Source organism: Ctenopharyngodon idella, chromosome 16 (assembly GCF_019924925.1).
Source record: "Ctenopharyngodon idella isolate HZGC_01 chromosome 16, HZGC01, whole genome shotgun sequence".
NCBI classification, from domain to species: Eukaryota; Metazoa; Chordata; class Actinopteri; order Cypriniformes; family Xenocyprididae; genus Ctenopharyngodon; species Ctenopharyngodon idella.
This window is the reverse complement of record NC_067235.1, coordinates 15,551,849-15,577,832: the sequence shown is the minus strand read 5'-3', so window position 1 is coordinate 15,577,832 and position 25,984 is coordinate 15,551,849. Positions and strand designations below refer to the sequence as shown.

Genomic DNA, 25,984 nt, shown 5'->3' with positions numbered 1-25,984 from the left:
GGCACTCGGTTGCTAGGGTGTTCTGAATGGTTGCTAGGGAGTTGCTAGGCAGTTGCTAAGGTGTTGCTATGTGGTTGCTAAGGTGTTCTGTGTGGTTGCTAAGGAGTTTCTAGGCAGTTGCTAGGGTGTTTTGGGTGGATGTTAAGGTGTTATTATGCGGTTTCTAAGGTGTTCTGAGTTGTTTCTTGGCAGTTGCTAGGGTGTTGCTAGGCGTTTGCTAGTCGGTTGCTATGGTAACGTGAGTGGTTGCTAAGGTGTTGCTAGGCAGTTGTTAAGGTACTTGATGTGGATGCTTAGGTGTTGTTAGGCGGTTGCTAGGGTGTTCTGGGTGGTTGCTATAATAACCTGGGTGGTTGCTTGGGTGGTACTAGGCGGTTGCTAGGGTGGTCTGGGTGGTTACTAGATGGTTGCTAAGGTACTTGGGGTGGTTGCTAAGGTGTTGCTAGGTGGTTGCTATGGTAACCTGGGTTGTTGCTAGGGTGTTGCTAGGGTGTTACTAAGATACTTTGGGTGGTTGCTAAGGTGTTTTTAGGTGGTTGCTAGGATGTTCTGGGTGGTTGCTAAGGTGTTGCTAGGTGGTTGCTATGGTAACCTAGGTGGTTGCTAGGGTGTTGATAGGCAGTTGCTAAGGTACTTGGGGTGGTTACTAAGGTGTTGCTAGGTGGTAGCTAGGATGTTCTGTGTGGTTTCTAGGAGGTTGCTATGGTAACCTGGGTGGTTGCTATGGTGTTACTAGGTGGTTGGTAGTTGTCACAGATGGTTACTATGGAGCTTTTATAGAGTTCTTAGCATGTTCTTAGCCCAATTTAGCACATAGCTAATCACTATTAGCATGTAGCTATTCACTGCTATCATGTGTAGCATGTTGGAAGTCCTGTTTGCTAGCATGAGTCAAAAGAGCCAACCCCCATGTCTCTACAACGTTCTGATGCAGAGATATAGGTCTTGCTGAACGGTTGCTAGGGTACTCTGTTTGGTTGCTAGGGAGTGGCTTGGCAGCTGCCAGTGATGATACTGTAAAGGCTGCTTGCCAATATGAATGATACAAACCAAGCCCCATGGCTCTATGATATTCAGATTTGAAGATATCCCTTTTTGTGTTTGGGTTGCAAGGGTGTGGCTATGAAGTGTTGAAGGTGATTCGTGATTGGCCGTTTGCTGCCCCAAGTCAAACAAGCCCACCCTCATGTTTCTATGACACTTCTATCCAAAGATATCCCTTTGATTTTTTTCAATGGAAGTCTATGGAACTTGCTAGGGTGGTCTAAATGGTTGCTAGGGCGTGGCTTGATAGCTTCACAATGATCCTGAGAAAGTGATTGGTCATCTGAGTAAAATGAGCCCGCCCCTTGTCTTTATGACACTGTGATCCAGAGTTACGTTCAATACAAAATCTCTGTAATTTAGCATAGTAGGAAAAACATGTATGCAATCACTTCCTGTTTCATGGGCATGGCTTCACCATAGTTTGTCTATGGGGCAACTTTGGGCAGCTCTTGCGCCCCAGGGGTATAACACCCCATTGTGAGGTATGGTCTGACAGAGCCTGCCAGCCTCTTCAAACGTGGTAATCCACATGTTTCTACGAAATCATCGCTCTGAGCTATGACTCGTCAAAGTTTGTCGCGATGCAAAGTCTATGGGCCTTTTTCGGGCGATTTTTCACCTGCCAGGCGAACATCGTACACTCGATCGCTTATAAAAGTCATAGCACACCATTCCTCAATAGTCCGCACGATTTGATGCCTCATTCATGGGTCTTTGACAAAGGGTGCGGGAGGAGTAATGCGTTAAACATTTTTCCAGAAGAAGAAGAAGAAGAAGAAGCAGAACTAGAATGTACATTTCCTGAAGAAAATGTGAGCGCTGTTTGCTGTGGCAAAAACTCGGCACTGGGCATATGCTACCGTGATGTAAGTGACTGCAAGAAAGCCAAACCATAAGTCTGTATAATGTTCTGGTGTTGAAATATGGCGTATTCGTGGTGTTATATGGCTGCTAGGACACGGCTAGACAGTTAGTAGGGTTAAAACTAATAGATTGGAAAAAGAAATCAAAAGAGCCAAACCCACATGTCTCTATAGCCTCGTTCAGACTGTCAGTCCAAATCAAATTTTTGTGCATATCCAATTGAAATCCAATCAGATTTAGCAAGTCTGAACAGCCAAAAACCACATGAAATGCAATTTTTACAAATCTGTTTCGAGCTACATTCATATGTGGTTTGGAATATTCAAATCGCATTTCTAGAAATCCGTTTCAGTCTGACCGCTCTGATCGGATTTCACGTGGTTTATGTGACTTTCTCACACCACGTAAAACGTAAATGTCAGATGTTGTTATAGGAAACATGCTGAAAGTCACTGCAGAAACAAGGCTGTGTTGTTGCAAAGTGCCGGACGAGCAGAAATTAGCAATAGGCTATATTTTTTTAGATTAGATTCCAATCGGATACACAAATAATCGGATTTGGACTGACAGTCTGAACGAGGTTTATGATGCTCTGATTCATTTATATTCCTCTCATCTATTTTCAATGTTAAGTCTATGGGGTGGTTGCCAGGGTGCTGTAAGTGGTTGCTAGGGTGTGGCTATAAAGATTTTAGGTTATTACTTATTGGCTGCTTAAGAAGATAAGTCAAATGAGTGAGTGTGTGTGTGAGAGAGAGAAAGGGTTCCTCAGGCCCTGCATGTGTGTGTGAATTTGAATTTTTTAATGTAAGTCTATGGGACTTTTTTACCCACTTTTTCGTCCTCTGTGCGAACATCGTAGGTCCGATAGCACACCTCTCCTCAATGAGCTGGTCGATTTGACACCTCATTCATGGGTCTATGACAAATGGTGCTGGAGGAGTAGCATGCCAAACTTTTGTCCAGAAGAATAATATTAAGTATGAGCAATAACAATAGTGATGCTTTGCCAGAGGCAAGCACCACTAATTACACTGTTGAGCCTTCCTTACACCTGAACCCACCTAACCAGACCACCAAACCTGTGTGTAACTTTATCTATATCCCACCTCAATAGCAGCAAAGGTGTTTTGCAATACAATAAACACATGAAATCTAACAATGTTTTTTTTTTATTATTATTTTTTTTTTTATCATTGTAGTACATAGTAGTTAAATACACTATAAAGTGTCATATTTGAGATGTTAAAGAAACACTCAAAAATTTAGCATACAGAATTCAATGGTTAATATAAACAAACAGTTAAAGACTAAACAACTGTTAACATTACTAAACAAGTAAAATTGACAAAACAAAACAAAAGCAACCTGTAAATAATTAGTGATTCTACATTACAGTACATCTACATTACATCACAGTTATATGCAGTCATAAACAAAAAGTATTCAGTAATACTTCATACTAATAATAGGTAGGAGTGCACTTTTAACTGTAGCTGTAATAATAATTTCCAAAGGTTCTACATGCAGGGGTGTCGGTGTAGTGAATGGAACGGACACATTATGACTTTTTGTTATGCAACTGACTAATATTCATAGGAACCAGTACTTTATGACAAGATGAACATAATGCAAAGCACAAACCCTTTTGCTGTTACAAATGTTCATTGGGTCCTAATTGTGAAAGACTAATTTTAGATCCAGTGTCTTTGTTCTTTCTCTCATTTACACAGAAAAATTATCTGTCAGGCTTATTGGTCCAGAGGAACCATTAATAGAGGGCGAATCATCTGCTAACATCACCTCTGAAGGAAATGGCATCATCACCTCTGTGCAGTGGATGAAAGATAACAGTCCTCTGTCTCCTAGCAACAGCATCATCTTCTCACCTGATCACAGATCATTGTTCATCAGTCCAGTGCAGAGATCAGACAGTGGGGAATATCAGTGTACATATAGTAACCCTGACAGCTCTGAGACGGCAACATACAGCCTGATCATCAACTGTGAGTGTTAAACATTTAAACAAAGATGATTTGAGCTCAAACCTGATGAAATATAGACATAGTTCAGTGCTCAGTTTGTTCCTCTAACAGTGAGTCTCTTGTGTTTGTTTTAGATGGACCAGAAGATGTTTCTATTAAGGGTCCGGATGTGGTGGGTTTAGGGGTTCGTGTGTCTCTGTCTTGCTCTGCAAATTCTGAACCTTCTGCCTCATTCAGATGGACGTTTAATGGAACAGACACTGGTGTGACCACAAACACATTCACTATAGATGAGGCTAACTTCACACACAGTGGAGATTACGACTGCACTGCCTGGAATAGTGTCACAAACAGAAGTGCCTCACAAAGACATGCTTTACTAGTTAAAGGTAAAACCTGAAATGTGTTGTCAATTTTTGATAACCAATGTTTTGATCTTAATTTACCTATTAAGGTATGATATTTTTATAAAATGTAAAAAAAAAATAATAATAATAGGTACTTTTATGACATTTTGTATTGCTTTATATTATTTTGGATAAAATTATTTGGATAAAAATCTGCTACATAAAATAAATAAAATGCACCCATTAGAAAGACATTAGACGATACATTTCATATACCTTCATAATTCGTGGTTAATTGTTAATTTAGTTTTTTAATTACAATTTTGATACAGGTGCATTACTGTTAGTATTGTGTGCAGTACATGATCTGTTGTTTATCTTTATCTTTGTAGATGGTGTAGGTGGAGGAGGAGGACTGTCAACAGGAGCCATAGTTGGGATTGTCATTGGTGTTTTAGTGGCAGTTTCAGCCATTTGTGGTCTGATTGTCTATTTAATAAAAACCAAGAAAATGTGAGTAAAACAATCTGTTTCTGAATTATGTGCGATTACAGTACAGAGATATGTCAATATCTATGCAGGTCCGGTTGTACGGGGTGCTAGTGGGTGCTAAGCACTCTCAATCAAATATAAAAGCACCCTCTGTTGAAACTATTATAATAGCATATTGGCAAAACAGATTTGTCTGACTGTATTCTGGGGGGTATTCCAGAAAGCAGGTTATGTGACATACAGATCACATACAGTATGTTTAAAGGATTAGTTCACTTTAAAATTAAATGTACCCCAAGCTTTATTCACCCTCAAGCCATCCTAGGTGCATATGAATTTCCTCTTTCTGATGAACACAATCAGAGTTATATTAAGTTGAATACGGAAGGCGAACTGAACTGAAATAATTTTACACTTTCTTCGTAAGTTGAATAAAGAAGGCTGTCTGGCGGAAGCTAGATATTTTACTTCATAACTTGTTAAATATGGATATTTTTTTACACAAATGCATCGCTTCGCTTCAGCAGGCCATTATTAACCCCCCACACAGATATGTCTGTTGAGCACATAAATCCAATGTCCAATCAGAGATGTTTAATTTAGCGGCTGTTTCTCAGTTCTTAGTACGCAAAGAACAGCTTTGTGTTGTCATGGAGATCAAACCTGCCAGGCTACCTTGAAAGAACAAGCTCAGAAGGACACAAGGACACAGAATTGAGAAGTGCTGTGAACTTGTTGCTCAACTGACCATACCAGTATATTACAAGTAGCGGGAAAGCACAGCCCAGCGCACAATAAATAACACATAACATAACAGATGTCATAACCTATTAAAACATCTCTTGAGTGAGAAGAGAAATTTAAAGCTTTCAGGCTTCTGTACGTTGTTTGCCTGCAATGACTTCTGCTATTTCTAATGTTTGCATCCTTGATATCAAGAACACATCCGGGTACTTTCATGTGTTGTTTGTAGTTCATTTTCACGACAACAGCATTTTGGGGGTCTGAAAACGTGAAGTTGGGTTTCAAAGTGTAAACTACAAAAACATGAATTTGTGAAAACAGCAACATCATGTATATGCATATTATGTGTTCAGTCTATAGGTGTGTAGTGTTTCTTTACAAAGTGACATCTGCAACTACTGGCTGGCAGCATAATACCACATTATTAATTATTTTCGAGGATCTGTGTGAATGGGATCATTTTGCCAATGTTGTCGTCTCTATGTGGAAAACACAAAGGAAAAACTTTTCCACTTTTAGTACATTGTTGTTGTGTAAACGTACCCTAAGTTTTCATTGTCTGTATTTGCCCATGTTCAAGTGATTCATTAGTTAGATTAATCATGGTTTCAGATTAGTCCACACCTGTTCCCTGTTCTGTTGATGATCTTTGTGTATTTAAGCCCTGAGTTCTCCTCTGTTTATTGTCTCTGTTTATCGTAACTTATAGAAGTTACGTTGTGTATGCTATCACTCTTTGTGTTTATTAAAAGTGTCTATTTCTCGCTCGTTCTGTGTCACACATCTTCCTTGGGATTTAACTATACAGCAACCTGTGACAGCAGTAAAATAAAAATGTATATAATAACATAAACAATTTATTATTATAACTATTATTTTCAAATAGTTCAATAGGTAAATAATAGTGAAAGAAGTGTGCTCCAATAGTTTTTGCCATGGTACTAAAATTGGTACTGAGAATCCTGTAATTGTACTGGTATAGATACAGACTACTGAACTTTTGCTATTGGTATTGTGCCTAATGTTGTGAATAATACCATAAATTGTTATACAAAGTCAGCAACACGTGCCCTCATAATATTTTTTAAATGCTGTTGCATAAATATTTGTAAAAAGTAATGATTTATAATCTTGTAAATCTCCCACTGCACATTATTGTTCTTGTTATGGTGGCACTTAGGAGCCATTTCTTACACTTTACAGAAGCACTCTCAGTGATTTGATTGTAGAACTGGTCCTGTATTTATCTGATAACATAATGATTTCGGCAAAACAACTGTAATAAGCTGCTTATTTGTGGGACAAAAAAATGTAGTAAAAATAAACAACTAGTTGTAACAAAATTTTTGTCTTTACACTACAGCCCGAAACTAAGCCTTCCACAAAATGGACGGTCAAGTGGAGGTATGGTTGTTATTTATTCATAATGTCAACATGTGTATGATCTGTTTGAAGCAACACTACTGACGTCAACAATTATAGCAAGATTGACCATGATACTGATCATCCCATATTTGATTTCAGATTATCTATTCATATTAAAGATGATTCAGTACATATTTCTCTCTGTATCATACTTATTGAATGTTTCTTTTTTTAAGCAGCAGCACAAAGGACACAAGAGCCTGTGAGTGACTTTCAGTTTTTGTTTTCTCCTCATCACAACCATTTTTACCTTTTATTCTCTGGATACCTGATTTAAAGCTGTAAATCTGATGTCACATGACACATTACAAACCCTTACAGGAAAGGTGTTTTTCAGTGGTAGTAACTGATATTCAGCCGTTCAGCCTCTTCTGTCTCTTGCATCTTTTATCTCATAGAGGTTATTAAAGAGTTTATGGCTTTATAGCAGGAGGGATGAGTGTATTTTTACAGTCAGTTCAAATGGACTTTAAGCACAGAGACATGATATGAAGACTGGCATATATTCAGTCATTTTGTTTATCATGATAATTACCACTGTTTAATAGTGGGGCTTCATTTTCATCATTTAAATATCAGCAACAAGAACATTTTTATCAGAACTTACCTAAATTGACATCATCATTGTGTCTGACATTGTGATTGTAATTTAACAAAAACAAATGACTTGTAGGACTTGAACTATGCAGAAATCAGCCATTTCCAGAAGGGAAGTGGAGAGAGAGTGATTCTGGGGAATAGAAGTGAACCTAGTACAGAGTATGCAGAAGTAAAGCGAAGTGGAACGAAGTCAGCTGCTCCTCCACCTCCCTATGGAAGTCAAGTGAGTAGTACATTAAATACAGCCCATCCCATTGTAGAACACCATATGTGTACTTTAGCTGCAATAAAACTGTAATGCATCATAAAAACAGTGCTATTTATTTTGTCCTGTAGCCATGCAGTAAAACAATAAGTAAGTCATTTGGTTGCTTTCTTTTATCACATGCCTGTGTAACGTCTCCCTTCAGGTATCAAACCCTCCTTTGCGCAGGTGAGGAAGTGAAGACACTGAAACATCTACTGCACTGAGTCTTCCACATATTGCACATTTACCACATTTTGTTTTAATTTAGCTTTATTTTGCTGAATGTTGTTGTGTAAGTGAAATGTAGAATTTTTATTATGGTTTTGAATGCAGGATGGCCTTTCAGGCTATGTAATAGTTATATTTTCATAATTATGATTGGGGAGACAGGGGAGGGTGGTAATACTTTTTTCTTTAACCTCTATTGGTCAGGGCTATTTATCTGAAATTTTGATACAATGTTCCTAGATTTATCTGATACAAATTGATGTTTTGAAATCTACAGCTTGTTTTGAAATCTCTCTATGGACCCTTTTCACATTTCTGGGGTTCTCCGAAGCAGAAGTTGTCGTAGTAAACTTCCATAGCGGTGAATAGGACAACAACAAACATCATTTTTGTATTCTCATTTGCTCCAATAGCAAAAGAAAAAAGTACATGATAGCATTTCCATGACTTTCCAAAAGAGGGAAAACTATAGAAAACTAAAACTATAACTATATATTTGCGATGTTGATAACTGTGAAAACGCATCGTCACAGTTTGTGAGAAGGGTTCACTGTGTAAAATGATGTCTTACAAAATGACATTACAACATACCGTTGTGAGTTGTAACCACTGTAGGTGGGGTGGGTTACAACATTATAGAGAAAGCATGGATATCTTTTTAAGTTTGGCACATGCATTTATTTATTTTCGTTAAAATGAACTGAAATAAATTACTAAACAAATACATAAAACATGGGCTTTCGCAAATTGTCAAATATCAGCTTATACAATGTCTTATTTTGCTAGAAGCCTTCCCAGCTCAGAGATAACAGTTTTTGTTTTAATATTTATGTGATTTTTTTTTTTTTTTGTGAATATTATATATGGAATTAAACAAGAAGCTATTGATTCAGATGAAACATGTTCTGTCTTTTAGCATACATAAACCTTACTGCAAATCAAATTATGATGTGAAGTCTTGATTTTTCTATATCAAATTTAGTTTTATATTTTGGTTTGCCTTTATATTTTTACACAGAGACTTACAACTTCTACTGTCACCTCAAGAGGATGGTGGCCATGTATGATTTCTTCCCTGTACGTAATTTCTAGGTGGCTAAACTGACCGTATTACAACTCTTACAGCCCTTGTTAAAATATGCACCCCCAGTGCCTTTTATTTATAACTTGATAATGTTCCAGATCATTCAATTTGAAACTGTGACAAATGTTCAAAGCGGAAGACTGTGGTCTGCTCATGTGTAAATTAATATCCATCTTATCTGAACACTCCATAAACACTCTTCCTCTAAATGTTTTAGATTTATAGGCTAATATTTAGCTAGTATTGATCACATACACCAAACAGTTTCTCAGAAATAATCAGATACATCCTCATTCTTTCTTTCTTTCTCTGGGAAAATAAAACAACTGTGATAGTGGGTAATAAAATAAGAGAGGTTTCATGACTAAATTCACCTTTAGACCTGAACACAGCATCACACAAGGAAAAGAAATGAGGAGGCAGCATTTTAATCAGTGAGTTTTGGTAAACAAAAGTACATGGCTGTTATTTCGAAGTTATATTATCTGATTGCCTAACTATATTGTTAATTATCTTTACTAAAGAATGTGATATAACTACTGTTTTGTTATTTATAATTTGTAAACTTCTATGACATTTAAAAGAAAATTAATTTGCTCTAAATAAAGATTTTATTTCTTGCTCATTTTACCTTCTGGTTCTGGTTTTCAGCTCTTTTTGTATATTTAAAAGGTCACATACTGTATTTTTTCCCTCATGGTGTGACAACACAGAACCGCAACTGATAAGGATTTATCAAGGCAGATGTAGTGAGTTAAACTTTAACTTTGATTGTGTGTTTTATGATGACGAGTGACCTAAAAAGTATGTTCATCTTGAATTCTGAACAAGATACGAGGTGTGTGTATATATATATATATATACACACAAAACATCTATAACTTAACTAGTAAAAGCTATGAATTTAGAAATGATGAGCGCTGTCATTTCAGCACAGTTCAGTTACAGGAAATGCTTTCACATATTTCTCATAAAAAAAGAGGAAGAAACAAAGCAAAGTCAGTGCACATGCATGTCAGTTTAACTGATAAAGAATTTGAAGAACTATCACATCATGTTAATATATTTATGTGAAAACGACCTTTTTAATCTATCTTGCCATTTATGTTTGAGCATGACATGAAAACTAAAATTAAAAAAGCTTTTATTTTTTTATTTAGAATATTACAATATTATAATATTATCAAATTTATTTTAAATAAATATATTTATTTAGGTGTATAAATTGTACCTTGTATATATATATATATATATATATATATATATATATATATATAAAAATATATATATATATATACTTATATATATTTTTATATATATATAGAATATGTGCCTTATTCATGCATAATGTGAGTTAAACTTTGACTTTGATTGTGTGTTTTATGATAACGAGTGAACTAACAAGTATGTTTATCATGGATGAATTCCGAACAAGGTACAATGTATATATAGCCTAAAACAAACTGTCTTTGATAGGATACTTTTTATAGTCTGTTTGATAATTGTCTTTAATCAATATAAAACAGTCCCCTTGAAATGTGGACAATGTGGGTATACACAAATACTAGTTGTTATGACATACAATTTTAGCATAAATTCCTTATGGAATTCCTTAGAAATAGGCGTCTGTATTTGTCAATTTACATTCTGATGAAATTTCTGATGAAATTATGGCCACATGCAAAACATGCTTCAATAAAAATATTTTCCTAGATCAACATCTTTGACACCAACACTTTCATTGCTTTGAATCAGAGAGTGGGTCGGCTTTCAGGTCTCCACCTGCAAGACCTACAAGCACAGGACAAATTAATTAGCTACTGCTGCCACCTGTTGTTTATAAAGTGAATTATACTAATAAATATGCCATATTTACTGTATAGGCTACAACAAAATTTTCTTTACCTAATGTTACCCTATTGATATAGGGCTAAACTCCAGCCATATTTAGGCTAATGTACAAAACAAATAGTTGCTTGTCTGGGTGGGATCAAGTGTGGTGTCATTATCATCAGCTTTGCCTTTAAAGGGGACTATTGAATAATGGCATTTTGGAGGACTCACTATAGTGTTTACCTAACTGGATCCCGTCAAATGAAGAAGCAACTTTCATAACTTACTCATACGTGTCAAGTCAATCCCATCCTTTTTTCCCCCACAGGATAGGGGAGCGCGGGGCACAAACTAACGCGGGGTTAGTTGTAACACACATGGTTTAAATACTTCCACACACGCTAGCATGAAGAAACTTAGCGTATTTACTGGTTGCCATATCGACAATATATATAGAAAAAATTGCGCCAGAATTAAAAAAAAAAAAATAATAATTCTTTGGAAGATATCACTGAACATTTATTTAACAATAGCAAAAGTAAATTTCTTACTTACGCTATTTTTTTTTCATCTATATTTTTTGTTTTTAATTAAAATTAGACAAATCTGATATATATTTTATTATTATTTTATGTTTAGCAGTTTGGGTAGTTCTTTAATGCTTCACTAACTATCAGAAGACACTAACCGGGTTTAAATTCCAGTTGCGCAGATAGGGTTCGTTGTAACACTGCGTTACAATGTGCCCCACTGATAGAACTATACTATTCTATACAGTTATGATACAATAATCAACTTTTATGAATTTCTGTTGATAAACTATGGAAAAAAAGGTGAATAAAGACTGAGAGGAAGAACCTGAACATCCAGAAAATATTATTTCAAGAAATGTTCAGCATTTGTACTGTCTCGTCTATTTGTCTCATGTTCTGTGAGAGCTGTGAGTGGAGGGAGAGGAGTGTTTTGTTCAGCTCTGTGTTTTTCTGAATGTCTGAATATGTTTCTTCATCTGTTTGGCTGTATTGTTTTGACCAGTGCTGCATAGCTGTGTTTTGCAGAGTGTTCCTTGTCAAACTTCAAAATTATTTAAATTTGAATTTCTAAAAAAAAAAATGCTATTATTTTATATGAAAAAAATAATTATTGTATTTTATTGACAAAATATTTTAGTTTGTCATGTATATATATATTTTTTTTTAATTAAGTCAGATAAAATTTTTAGCTGTCATATGGTCATGTTACAACGTGCCCCACCTATGGGGCATGTTGTCACATTTCACTTACCTTCTTTCGGAGTAAATAAAGAAAAAAGTATACACTGTATTAATGAAACAAAGCCTCATATTTGTACCAGACATGTGTGAAATTAATGTGGAACAAAAGAAATTCCCTGAACCCTAAGTAGATTTACACAAACTGAGAAAGTCAAAAAGCATTAGGTTGTGCCCCGCTCTCCCTTATAGCAACACCAGATTTTTCTTTTTAAAGAGCCCCAATTTTGATAAATCAGAGATTAAACTTTGATAACTATAGGCTAGGTAGGCCTAAGGAATAGGAATTATTTTGCGATAATGACCGACTGACGTTTTTAAACCGCAACGGACCATATACTGTAAAAACATAAAATAATAGCCTACGTGGGCATGACAAATTTATTTGAATTTGTTATTTTTATATTGACCTGTAGGCCTATAAAAACGTGCATTAAAACATTTAGGAATATCGGCCTAACAAGAAGACGAACATTTTAACAATGTTCCATCTAATGAATAACAATACTGAAGCCTATTGTGACGCTCACTAAAATAACCCAACCCAGCACAAGATGGCGCCAGTTCCGTTTGCATGAAACAAGTGAGCACGCATATGGAGCACGCGTGTGATAGAACAGGTCGCACCGGTTTCAGCTACCCGGATGATAAGTGGCCCAATCAGAATCGAGCATTCCAGAGAGCCATGTAGCGTAATATTCTCACCCAGCATTCTCACCTCCGTGTGCGTTGTTGCTTGTGTTTGCATTACAGAACATACCTTTTATATATAGGCTATAGTCAGGTTTGGGAGGGTTACTTTAAAAATGTATTCCGTTACAGTTACAAATTACTTCATAAATTGCATTTTTATATTTAATTTTATTTCTTCTCAATTTCTGCAAGTTTTTAAATTTTACACATTCCATACTTTTGAATGGGTCTCAACAATAAAAATATTTACAAATCTGATAAATTATCTATTGCAATATTATTATTGTTGTTGTTGTTTAGAGCTTAAAAATATAAAAGTCACTTCAGATCATAAACAAACTGAACAAGCTCGGATCAAACATTTCTGTTTATGTTTGTTCTGCTTTAAGTTTAATGTTTAGCATTTTGGTTACTTTTAAAACCTATTAAAACTAATCAATCATGTCTCATTTCCACAACTTGGGAACACACAGCCCTGAATATATATATATATATATATATATATGTAAAGGGCTATTCAGACATCTAGTGGCTACAGTATGGTATTACAGATTATTTTTAGTCCTTTGATAAAGAAAGTGTTTTCGTAGCTGGAAGGCAGAGCACTGTACAACCATGTTGTCTGCATTTTCTTCTTTGAAAACAAAATAGCAGCGAAATTTTCACTGAATTGAAAGCGTTTTTCCCAGCGTGAAGCATCGTTTCAACTAGCAGCAGTGATTCAATATGCGTCTGAGGAGATTGTAGACGGGTGTTATTTGCGCATGCACCAGCGGGTGGCTCACGTGAGTCATCACTGGCAACAGAACCAGGAAATACTGTATAATCAAGCAGAGCTTAATATGTGTTATGTCAAAATAATGATTTATTTAGTTTTAAATGAAACGATTGTAATCCTGATAGTATCCTCCCTTTTTTCAAAATGTAACTGTAATCTGATTACTACGTTTTTTGACGTAACTGTAACGAATTAGTTACTGGATTTTTGTATCCTGATTACATAACGCCATTACATGTATTCCGTTACTCCCCAACCCTGGCTATAGTCTACCCAGAGAGCATTACATGCGAAATGATATGAGTGTGCGTCTCTCCTGAGGTACAGATAAATAGAATCAACAGATGCCTTTGTCTCAAGTGATGTCTTATGCAAACATAAGTAGACAAATATTTCCAGACCATATCGTGCATTGTAGCATTAAAGGTAACGCTGGTCCAACCCAGAAACAAACAAAAAAAAAACCTGTTTTGGTATTCTATTTGTTCTTCGATCACTTATTGAAGATAGAATTGTCCGTCTTTGGATGTCATTTTACTGACTTTGTGGTTCCCACACAATAAGGGTGCAGCATCCATATATTTCCTACTGGTCACTGGTCATCTCTGAGCAGGTTTGCAAAGCTGTTCATTTATTTATTAGAAACAGGCCTTGAAGACTTTAAAAGAATAGTTCACCCAAAAATTAATATTCTGTCATAACTTTCTCATCCTGTCATTTCTGTGGAACACAACAGTTTGACAGAATGTTGGGAACCAAGCAAGGAGCTCATTGACCTCCATTATGAACTTCTTTTTTTTTTTTTTTTTTTTTCAAATATATTCAGGTTTAAAACAACATGTGGGTGAATAAATGTTTTTTGTTTTTTTTTTAAAGGTGAACTATCCCTTCGATGACTGGAGAAATTAAAGCAAAGTCAACAAACTGACCCAGAGGTGAATGCAAGAGCCTAATTTTCAATTTTCAATTATTATTATGCAAATATGTCAGTCACTGATGTCAATATTTTCTTTGATCATTCATTACTCCATTCACAAATCATATACAGTATATCTGAATCTCTGATTCTCATTTTAACAGTGGTTTAGCTGAAATGAAAACAAGAGAAAACACAAGAACATCAGAGTACATAAGAGAGAAAATCAGATCTATTTACTCAAGGTATGTAGCAGGAGGGGTGGCAGACAAATAGAATTTTGAACGATAGCACTGTGACAGATATTTAAATAGATTCTCAACTATTTTACATTCAACACAGTACTTTCAAGGTTGGGAACCCAGAACCAGTTCTTATCCCTTAAACACTTTTACAACCACTCTTCACTCTTCAGAAAATATTTCATTCTCCAACAAATATGTTTACTATAAATATAAATCTAACGAATATTGTGGTGTTTATTCTTAAAGGGATAGTTCAACCAAAAATGAAAATTTTGTCATCATTTACTCACCCTCAAGTTGTTCCAAACATTTATGAGTTTCTTTCTTCTGCTCAACACAAAAGAAGATAATTTAAAGAATGTTGGTAAACAAACAGTTGACGGAAGCCATTTACTTCCATAGGAAAAAATACTATTACCATCATTCTTTAAAATATGACATTCTTTTGTGTTCAGCAGAAGAAAGAAAACTCATACAGGTTTGGAATAACTTGAGGTCAAACTATCCCTTTAAAAACAAGAAAAAATGAGATTGAGTTGAGATTTTTTTGACTTCTATGGACAAGAGAAAAGATGATGGTCATCTTGCCCTGGGGAGCATCTTATTCTGTCTTATACCCTACATGTTAAATAGGTACTATAAACAACCAATGTGGTATCTCACCCTTGGGATATATTTACATGTAAATATGAGGTGATTTGTTTTATTTGTCTATTGATGATATTTCCAAAGACATATTGATGATTAATATGATCACACTAATAGAGTATTACTGTTGCCTCACATCAAGAGGATCCCTGATTCAAGTCCTAACTGAGAAGAAGATCTTTCTGTGCAGAGTTTACATGTTCTCCTCGTGTTAATGTGGGTTTGCTCTGGTTTACCCATAAGACAATCCAAAGACATGAAGGTTAGGTGAATTGGAGACTGTAAATTGTCCTTAGATGTGAGTGAAGGTTTGAATGTATGTCATCCCATGTGATGGACTGTCCATCTGTTCAGGGATTTCCCTTCTTATGACCCGAAACACTGGGATAGACTCCAGCATCCCTGCGACCTTATATAGGACAAGAGAATGGATGGATATCTTACACCAGTACTCATGATTTGCTTGTCCTATTTATTTGTGATTATGTCTGATTATTATTAGTCTCTGATCAAATGCGTGACTAAATTTCATATGTAAAAAAGTTTTATTCTTATTAAAGTGTCAAGTTTATGAGAGTCATTTTTGGGTATGTCAGCGCTGAACATGAAAGTCAGCCAAAAAGCCTCTATCACATTTAAAAAATTGCAAAGCAAACAGTGATTCATGATTTCTAACTATTTTTACTGCACACAAACTTGTCAATCTGAAGTAATCTTTTAGAACTCAAACAAAATGAAGTAATGTTAAACATAGCTTTTCAATGACATCAATCCTGTGTTCAGTTTACATCCCGCACTTGAGATAAAACAGTTTAATCTAATGTGTAAACATACTGTAAATGCTCAGAACTCAAAACCAGGAGTGACGCTGGAAACTGGTGTGAATGTAAACAGCAAACTTTAGCAGTCATCATGATCACTCCATGTTAATAATAACTCTTAGTGTTGATAGTCCACAATTTTTACTAACCACAAATCTTTTCCTACCACACCAGGAAATATTTAAATACTTATCGCTTGACCTTCGATTTGTGACTTGAATGTCAGCTGGGTACCAGCAGTCTGTTTCCAGATTACAGTCAACCACAACAAACACACCCTTCACTCAAAGTGAATGTGTGTGATGATGACAAGAGGTGTACCTTTTTGTCACATGCTTTCCCATTGGAGAACCTAGCCATTGGTATAACAATGTAAATATTAACAGAATGAAAGTATAATGGTGATTACTCCATTTAGTTTCAGACTCATCTGAAATCTGTGGAAGAAGTAAAGGGTTTTCAAAAATGGGACATAAATTACTTGCCTTCTTCTTCGCCTTAATATGTATACCAGGTATGTATTCAATTGTATTTTCATTTAATATTTTTCAATTCAGTTCTAATTTTTTTTATAAACACCAATGCATAAAGGAGATCATTTGTTACTGTAAATTACCAGTCAGTAATTGAGTTTGACAGAACAGTTAACTTTCAAACATTGTTTTTATAAATTCTGTATTTTCCAAATTTTTTAATTTTACTAGTATTCTTCAAATTCTGCATAAAAAGTAGGTCAATTTTAAGAAATATTATCAGAAGTATCTATTTAGTAACAAGTAAATAATAATTATTTGTAATATAACAAATAATATATATATAAATTACATATATATATTTTGGTAACACTTTACAATATGGCCTAATTTGTTAGTTAATACATTAACTAACAAAGAACAAAATATTTTTTGCAGCATTTATTAGCTTTTGGTAATGTTAGTGTTCATGTTCATGTTAGTTCACAGTGCATTAACTATAATGTTACAACTTTTGATCTTAAAAATGTATTAGTAAATGCCGAGCTTAACGAGAACTAACAATAAACCATTTTTATAATGCATTTATTAATCTTGGTTGATGTTAACTAATGTAGTTAACTAATGTTACCAAATAAAACCTTACTGTAAAGTGTCAAAAAAAGATTGTTATATTGTACGGTGCTGAATATTTGACTTTACTCAGGTTCTTCTGACTGTAATTAGTATTACAAGAAATATATTTGTATATTTGAAGAAATGTACATTTGTGGATACAGTGGCATTAACAACAGAATGTCAGAATAAAGTATTGGAATAAAGTGCCCAGATTACACATAAACAGAAAATGAATTACATTAGCAGCAATGCTTAATTAGAGGGTGATCCACATAATAATTACATATTAAATAATGCTCTTCATTAGTATTCAGTACTCACTTGATCACTTTACAGTGCTATGTGTCCTTTTTATACTTCTACAAGCTAGAACATACTAAATATGAAAAACTACTACTATGGAAACAAGCAACAAATATGCAAAGGCTACATGTAAATCAGTAGACTTATTTCCATCAGAATACAATGAGAGTTGCATATTTTCTTACTTTATATAAATGTTTTCTTATTTTATGTGTTCAAAATGATACTGACTGGCTCTCCTGCCTCTCCTAGGTCTTTTTGCATTCATCCTGGATCCATCACAAAACCCTGTGGCAGTCGGGAGCAATGTCACCATAAGAGTGAATGACTTCATCCCCATTACAGTTGGATCCTGGTTGTATGAGAGTAGTATATTGTTCATGTGGTACCCAGAGGAAATTTTATTGGGTAGTAACCACCAAACTGAAATAGAATTTAACATAGCTACATTTCAGCTCACCTTATCATCAGTAACTCTGAAGAGTTCTGGCAAGTATGTATTATATTCCTTTAGACCGAACATGACCAGAGCAGAGATTACATTAGATGTTCAGGGTAAGTTGAAAAAAGATCCTCTTGCCCCACACACTGTATAAAATTAAGATATTCTAAAAACTTCAATTCATCTACTTAAGTGAATGTATTCACTGAATATACGCTAAACTACAATGACTTTCATCAGCTGCGATAATTGCTTATTTAAATATCATGTTAAGGAGCACCAATAGGCCCATATACATCAATTTTCTTGATGCCTGATAATCTGTGTCCACAGTTTTATAGACTGTCCCATCATGTGGTGGATTAATTTAACATTCAAAATATCAATGAAATTTTACAAAAATATTTTTAGCTCTTCATGATAAAATAATGTATAAGACCATTGTAAACCAAAACAGAAATAGAAAATACAATGTAAACTACAAAAATCAAGTAAATCTTTGGCTATTTTACCAGACATATCTCAAAGAGTAATTTGCTTTACATTGTACACACATTTGTATGAAGGTGTTTTCAAAACAAACATCTGTGCACACAGTTCAACTTACTTTTAGCTGCTTACGCACTTTAACCTGCATAAAATCTAATATTATAACGCCTAATATTTGCCATGAGATTAAAAAATTTGTTTGTAACATAGTCTACTGTTCCAACATTAAAATTCAGTCATTAATTACACACCCTCATGTCGCCAAAATCATGTGATCAAGTGTTTCAATAGGTGTGTTCGACATCGGCTGCGGCTGGATGCAACAGATCGGTGAGAGTAGCTGCGTGCATAGAGTGGCACAGAGACGTGAATTCGGACTGTAGTGACGCTCGTGCTGCGTTTACATACTTTATCACAGCTGAAGTGAAATAAATGCAATATTTGACTAATACACAGATGTTTCAGAGACATTTTCATTCAATACTTTATGTACTGCTTACAGCGTCTGTTTTTACAAGAATAAAGTTCAACATAAGCATATATTATTTAAATACCAATGTAGTGGGGTCTATGTGTTTTTAACAGTTCTATTTTGATAAACATGACACAATATAACATCATGACTACATGAAAAGAGCTTTAACTGTTATAAAAATACAGATTTGTGAGCATAAGTGGAAGTGAAGTTTTCAGAATAAACACGAAACACACGTGATCGTTGTCATGCGGTGATTCCGGCTAATCGTGGAACAGCTGTGTCGTCATCAGAGCCCGTGCAGCTCCTCTTGAGAAACTGCGCTGGCTGACGCGGTACTTTGAAGCCATACATCACAGATACATCACAGTCACATGGCATCGGCGCTGTCTCAAGTCGGACAAAATTTCTAACCGGCATGCACTGCTTCAAGTCAGCCGCCGATCAGTATGTGCAGCACTGCATGAAGTCGAACAAGCCTAAAATTTCAATAGTTCACATGACTTTGGCAGTTTGATTTATGCTCCGAACCACTGATTCGAAACAAAAGATTCGTAAAGCTTCGAAGCTTCATGAAGCAGTGTTTTGAGATCGCCCATCACTAGATATTGTTGAATAAATTTGTTATTTAGGTTTTTTTTGCCACACAAAAAGTATTCTCGTCGCTTTATAACATTAAGGTTGAACCACTGTAGTCACATGAACTGTTTTAAATATATCTTTAGTAGCTTTCTGGCCACTGAAAGTGTAAATTAACTTGATTAAGATTTTATCAAAAATATCTTAATTTGTGTTCTGAAGATGAACGAAGGTCTTATGGGTGTGGAACGACATGAGGGTGAGTAATTAATGACAGAATTTTCATTTTTGGGTGAACCAACCTTTTAACCTGTAAGCTAAGATAACAGCATGATGTCTGACGACAACAATGGTTTACGTGTAGGCCTACTCTGCAATAAATATTTCCAAATACTTTAGAGTAAACTATAGATGATTTTGTTGAGGCCAGGGGATGCAGATAAAGGAATGGGAATAATTAAGATCTACACTGGTAGATGGTATACATGCTTTTTAGCTTGCAGAAACCTTTGTACTAAAACATTTTCTGTTAATTTGTAGAACCTGTCAGTAATGTAACTGCAGATGTAAACATGACAAACCTGGTGGAGTTTACCGACACCGTGGCGTTCACATGCAACGCCAGCGGGACGGCACTGTGGTTTTCATGGCAGAACGGCAGCTCTGCAGTCACAGAGGGAGGAAGAGTTCAGCTCAGCAACAATGGACGAGATCTCGTCATCAGTGGTGTGACGCGGTACGACGAAGGACCGTTCCAGTGTATTGTGAAAAACAATGTCAGCAGTGGACAGAGTATTCAAAAGAATCTCAATATAAGCTGTGAGTATATGACAGCACAAAGTATTGTTTTCACTACATAGCACTGTAACAGGATCCCTTCAAAGGGCATAGGGAGGGAGGGATGGGCAGCTGACAATAACATGTTTCAAAATCTCAATCTGAATTGGTTTTATGTGTTTAGATGGGCCTAGTAACCTGAGAATTACAGCCTCGCCAGAGAAAATGGTATACGCTTCTGGTTCGGCCATTTCTCTGTCATGCTCTGCTGACTCCAAACCATCAGCTTCTTTCTACTGGATGTACAACGACAATCCTCTGAATATCAATAGTTGGATATATAATCTTACAGACACTACTCAGAACACAACAGGACAGTACACCTGCGTTGCCCAAAATGCAGTCACGCTCAGATATGCTGCAGTGACAAAAACTATTCGTGTAGTTGGTGAGAACACATACGGTTGTTTAAATTTCTTATGCTTACTCTTGTGATTATTTTATCACCAATACATTGTTGTTTGTGTATTTAGATCCAATTTCAGCAGTGTCAGTGAATCCATCAGGCTCTCCAGTAGAAGACATGCCTTTTAATCTAAGCTGTAATGTTGTGGGGCCCAGTGGACTCTATTCAGTGGTTGAAGAACGGCATGCACCTGTACGCCGACAATATGATCACTTTCTTCAATGACAACTCAACCTTGAGCTTTAAGAAACTGGCTCTTACTGATGACGGACTGTACAAGTGTGCAGCTAGTAATGCTGTCAGCAACAATGAAAGCCAGGACTACAACCTTATGGTCAACTGTGAGTATGATAGATATTTCCAGAACATGTTTCCAGTGAATACTGTAGGCCTCTAGATTAAGATGGTGTGAGATGTCTTCCCACCTTTAATATTTCTCTAGTTAAATGGTCATTAAATGTCATCGCAGCACATTTATGCTCTTATTAGTCTTGGCTTTTCATCTGAACAGCATTTGTGATATTTATTCCATCTGAACATTTTTGAGGTGAAATGATCGCATTTTTTTTTGTGTTAGATAATAGTGATCTGCAAATTTATTTTATGTTAGATATTTCTTTATAGTTACTATTTATAAATGATTTATTTAGTTCCACGAATTCAAACATCTTCATTATTTACATAACTTATAGGTTAATCCAGTTGAATCATTTGATTTGAATCCATAGTGTTTTATAGCAAAGTTATATAAATATAAAACGGATCATTTCGTCCTTGATTCTGATTGGTTAAACCGCGTTCAAAGCCATTGTAAATCACTCTACAAACATAGGCAAAACCTGTGACCTCATTACATCAGTAGTATTACTGCGCTTTTTATTTTATGAATAAAAGAAGTATTACAATAAATACTTTATGGACTAACCGTTTTATAAAAGCAATAAGCCATGTGAAGCCATGCTTTAATCTAATTTATTTGACTGATTTTATATGAATTCAAAGAATTGCTCAAATCTTTTTGTACTTCCATTGTTAGTTATGTTTATTGCAATGTAAAGATAAAATAGTGCACCAGTATAACTTGAAACAGAAGGTTAAAACAGTTCATGTATTCATGTAACAGTTCATGACCTTTGTCTTTCAGATGGTCCATGGAACATAACAATCTCTGGTCCAACTATAGGAGCTGTAGGACAAAATGTGACCTTCAACTGTTCTGCTAACTCTTACCCCACCAGTCAATACAGCTGGTTCCACAATGGTTCAATGGTGGGAGATGGCTCAGTGTATGTGACTGCAGCTCTCTCACTAACCAACAGTGGACAGTACACCTGCATGGCCTTCAATCACATCACAGGCAGCAGCAGCAACGCCTCAGTGCAGTTAACTTTAAAATGTAAGTTGTCAGTTCTGTTCAACTGGCAGGTCAGCACATCTGTTGAGTTATTATATCCACCTTATTTTGCAACTTGAAGTATGCTATTTTCTATGAATGCGTGAGACTTCTGGTTAAATAACTAGAAGAATAACATTGCAGTAAACAGTAAAACTATTTCCAGTGTTTTTTGATTATGATAATAAATTAAAATAATATGATAACAAATACCAATTCGCAATATCAAGCAGCATAACAGACTGTTTTTGTACAGCTAAAATAACTGGAAGCAGCTTTGCGCATTCAAGTTACAAATGGCCGCTATGCTCTGGGTGGATAGGGTGATATGGAAAGGTCAAGATTTACTTAAAAAGGGTAGTTCACCAAAAAAATGTAAAATTCTGTCATCATAGTCCAAACATGTATGACTTTCTTTCTTCTCCGCAGCAGAAAAGAAAATATTTTGAAGACGTTTCAGCTGTTTTGTCTGTACAATAAAAGTCAGTGGAGTTCTAAACAACATTGGACCACATTGACTTTCAGTGTATCGACAAAAAAACACTGAGAAGTATCTTGTTCTGTGCTCTACAGAATAAAAAAATGCATACTCTACATTTTTGGAATGAGTAAATGATGACAGATTTTTCATTTTTGGGTGAACTATTCATTTAAATGATGTCATCTGTCTAAAATCTTTCTGACTAAATTTCAGATCCAGTCAGTCATGTTATTGTAAATGCGGACAATCAGCAACCAATCTTCAACCAACCATTCACACTAACCTGCACTGGCAGTGGAGATGTTGAGCACATTCAGTGGATGAAGAACGGCATGCTCCTGTATCCTAAAAATGGAATCTCTTTCTCCACTAACAATTCCACCCTGAGATTCCAAAATCTCTCTCTCAATGATGACGGACAATATCAGTGTGAAGCAAGCAACGCTTTTAGCAGCATGACCAGCGAGGCCTATGACCTGATGGTCAACTGTAAGTGATACAGATAGTTGTAACATGTCCAACTGAATCAGTGTTCATTTGAATCATTTTCAATGTATATGGCATCTTTCAGATGGTCCATGGAACACGACAATCCAAGGCCCAATCATAGCAGAGACTGCGTCCATTGTGACCTTTAACTGTTCTGCGGACTCTCGTCCTCAAAGTCAATACAGTTGGTTCTACAATAGTGCAAAGGTGGGAAATGGCTCAGTGTATGTGACAAACTTACTAATAAACAGTGGACAGTACACCTGCATGGCCTTCAATCACATCACAGACAGCAGCAGCAATGCTTCAGTGCAGTTAACTGTCATTGGTAAGTCTTTTTGTGTCTTTTCAGGATCTTTTAACTCAATTGTTTTTTTCTTCTTCCATATACATGTTAAAAGAGATATTTTGAAAAAGTTATGTACATTTTGCTTACATAATATAGAAATTCTCTGTACTAATTTATTCTGGAAATCAGATTACACTGATTGCACTGTATGATTTCACTAAAAATAACTGTTTCATAAGAGTCATTTGATGAAGCTACACTGGTCGTGCTGTATAATTTTGATTCACCTAAAGAACTGGTTTTCGATAGTCACTTGTTTGGGGAATCACACTACACTGGTTGCACTGTATGTTTTTGATTCACTAAAAAGGACCAGTTCATATTTTTTTTAAAAAATTTTGCAGTACATGTATTTTCATGGCATCACATTTAATACAGACTGCAAACTAAAAACCATTCAAATGAAGATCTATCCAATGAAAATTACTGTTAAATGCAACCCTAGGTACATAATCACACTACTTACCACACAGTGAGATGGAATAATATAATATTTTGTACACTCAACAGATGCCATCACTGCAGTGGAGGTGATCTCTGATACTCTCAATCCTCTGGCTTCTCAAATCCTGCACCTCAAATGTGATGTGAAGGGACGCTACAACACACTCTTCTGGCTTCGAAACAACCAGACTTTCCTGCCATCAGACACAGTTATATTTTCAGCAGATAATACCAATGTGACCTTCACATATCTGAAGACCGCTGATGATGGGATATACCAGTGTGTCGCAGCAAATGCAGTGAAACAGCATGCCAGTAAACCATATAATCTTGTGGTCAACTGTGAGTAATATGAAAAAAAAAAAGTTTAACATATAGCTGCAAGCAGCAATTAAGGGGCCAAGCACAAAAGGGGGAGTTTGAAAAAGTAGGTTTTCAACAAAATCATATTTGAATGACTATGGCATAATTGGTATCATTGTGCTCAGTATGACTCAAGGAATCTATCGAGACCAGTTTCATGACAATAGGTAAAATTATTCAAAAGCTATTAGCATTTTTTGAAATTTCATTATACTTTTTGACCACAAGGTGGCTGTCTCAAAACTTTTTCCAACTTCACCAGGGCATGGTGCCAATGATACATACCACGTTTCGGAACAATACGCTAATGTGTTCATAAAACATAGCATTTTACTACACAAATCAAAATGGCAGATACCCAAATGGCCAACTTGGGTACTGTTTGACTCTGTGTGGCATACCAAATCTAATGAGACCAGTCTTGTGATTTTTGGTCAACCTGTTCAGAAGTTATAAGCAAAAATATAATTTTTTCGTATTCCATTTATATTTTATCTTAATTTGTTGATGCACTGTACAAGAACGGCTAGGTCTAACAAATAGTTTTTACTAACTTTCTGCCAGCATTGTCTGAAGGTGTCCTTCAGTGCTTGACTCCTAATTACTTTTATATAAATCTGACTTCAACAAACTTGTTGTTTGCACAAACTAAACCTCTGTGTGTTTACTGAGCAGTTGGACCACAGAGTGTGCAGATCATTGTACGTCCAGGGATTCCACCCAAGTTGACATGCCAAGCAGTGTCTCAGCCGCCAGCTGAGTATCATTGGATCCTAGAAAACAACACAGTAATAGGAAATCAATCTACCATTGAGATTCCCATGAAGTATATCCTGGGCAGCAATTACACCTGTGTGGCCAAAAACCCTTTGACAAATGTGACGGTCTACACCAGCCAAGTCGTCAATTGTGAGCATTATAGCCCACACACAAAACAGTTAATGCTGTTTCATGCTGTGTTCTTGAAGTAACCATCATCTCTGTCTTTACCACAGACATCAATGCTGCAGTCAGCGTCCAGGCAAGTGTGGTGATGACGGCTCTCCTCGCTCTGCTGCTCCCTGTGCTGGAGGAATGGCTCTAATACTGATATTACCGATATAACATGGCATTTGTCTGTCATGTTGCCTGTAGATTAGCTGAACTTCTAAAATTAAATGTAAAACATATTTAAATATTAATGAAAGCCAGACATAAGCATTTACTAATGTAACACTGTGAGGGTTACATTTTAATAGAACCATACTGCATTATTCACCTACATATTTATTTTCTAAAAATGATTAGACAGTGATTTAATGAATAACCCATTTAATATGCTATACCCTAAATTATTGTTGAACTACAGAGAGTCTGGATTATATGCACCAAATTAAGGCAAATTACTTATCCAAATGACAAATTATCTTTCTGTTTGCTTCGCAAAGTTCATGTTTCTTATATCATCAATCATAAAACATGATATGCCTACTGTGTGATTATGTATTTTGTGATTATTTAAAAGATAAAAAAATGTGAAATGTGATATATTTTCTTTACAGAATTAAATAAAAGCAAATTATTCAAACAAACTGG

The 25,984-nt window shown here is 35.6% G+C and overlaps 2 protein-coding genes across 2 annotated transcripts in view; both read left to right on the top strand.

Annotated features, from left to right (window-relative positions):
• The window catches only part of LOC127497608 (carcinoembryonic antigen-related cell adhesion molecule 20-like), a 42,688-nt gene extending 32,995 nt beyond the window's left edge, over window positions 1-9,693 (top strand). The window contains 5 exon segments of the mRNA XM_051866206.1: window positions 6,843-6,883; window positions 7,081-7,106; window positions 7,578-7,727; window positions 7,915-7,937; window positions 8,998-9,693. Of these exon segments, the coding sequence (XP_051722166.1) occupies window positions 6,843-6,883; window positions 7,081-7,106; window positions 7,578-7,727; window positions 7,915-7,937; window positions 8,998-9,046 (289 nt within the window). The 3' untranslated portion in view covers window positions 9,047-9,693.
• A 6,921-nt stretch (window positions 9,694-16,614) lies between these two features.
• On the top strand, window positions 16,615-25,980 carry ceacam1 (CEA cell adhesion molecule 1). The gene is given in 12 exon segments (XM_051866175.1): window positions 16,615-16,782; window positions 17,915-18,217; window positions 20,188-20,466; window positions 20,609-20,872; window positions 20,958-21,037; window positions 21,039-21,231; window positions 22,035-22,286; window positions 22,978-23,253; window positions 23,336-23,581; window positions 24,113-24,388; window positions 25,085-25,318; window positions 25,405-25,980. Coding segments are annotated over 12 exon segments (2,541 nt in total). The 5' UTR covers window positions 16,615-16,733; the 3' UTR covers window positions 25,494-25,980.
• Window positions 25,981-25,984: the final 4 nt, after the last annotated feature.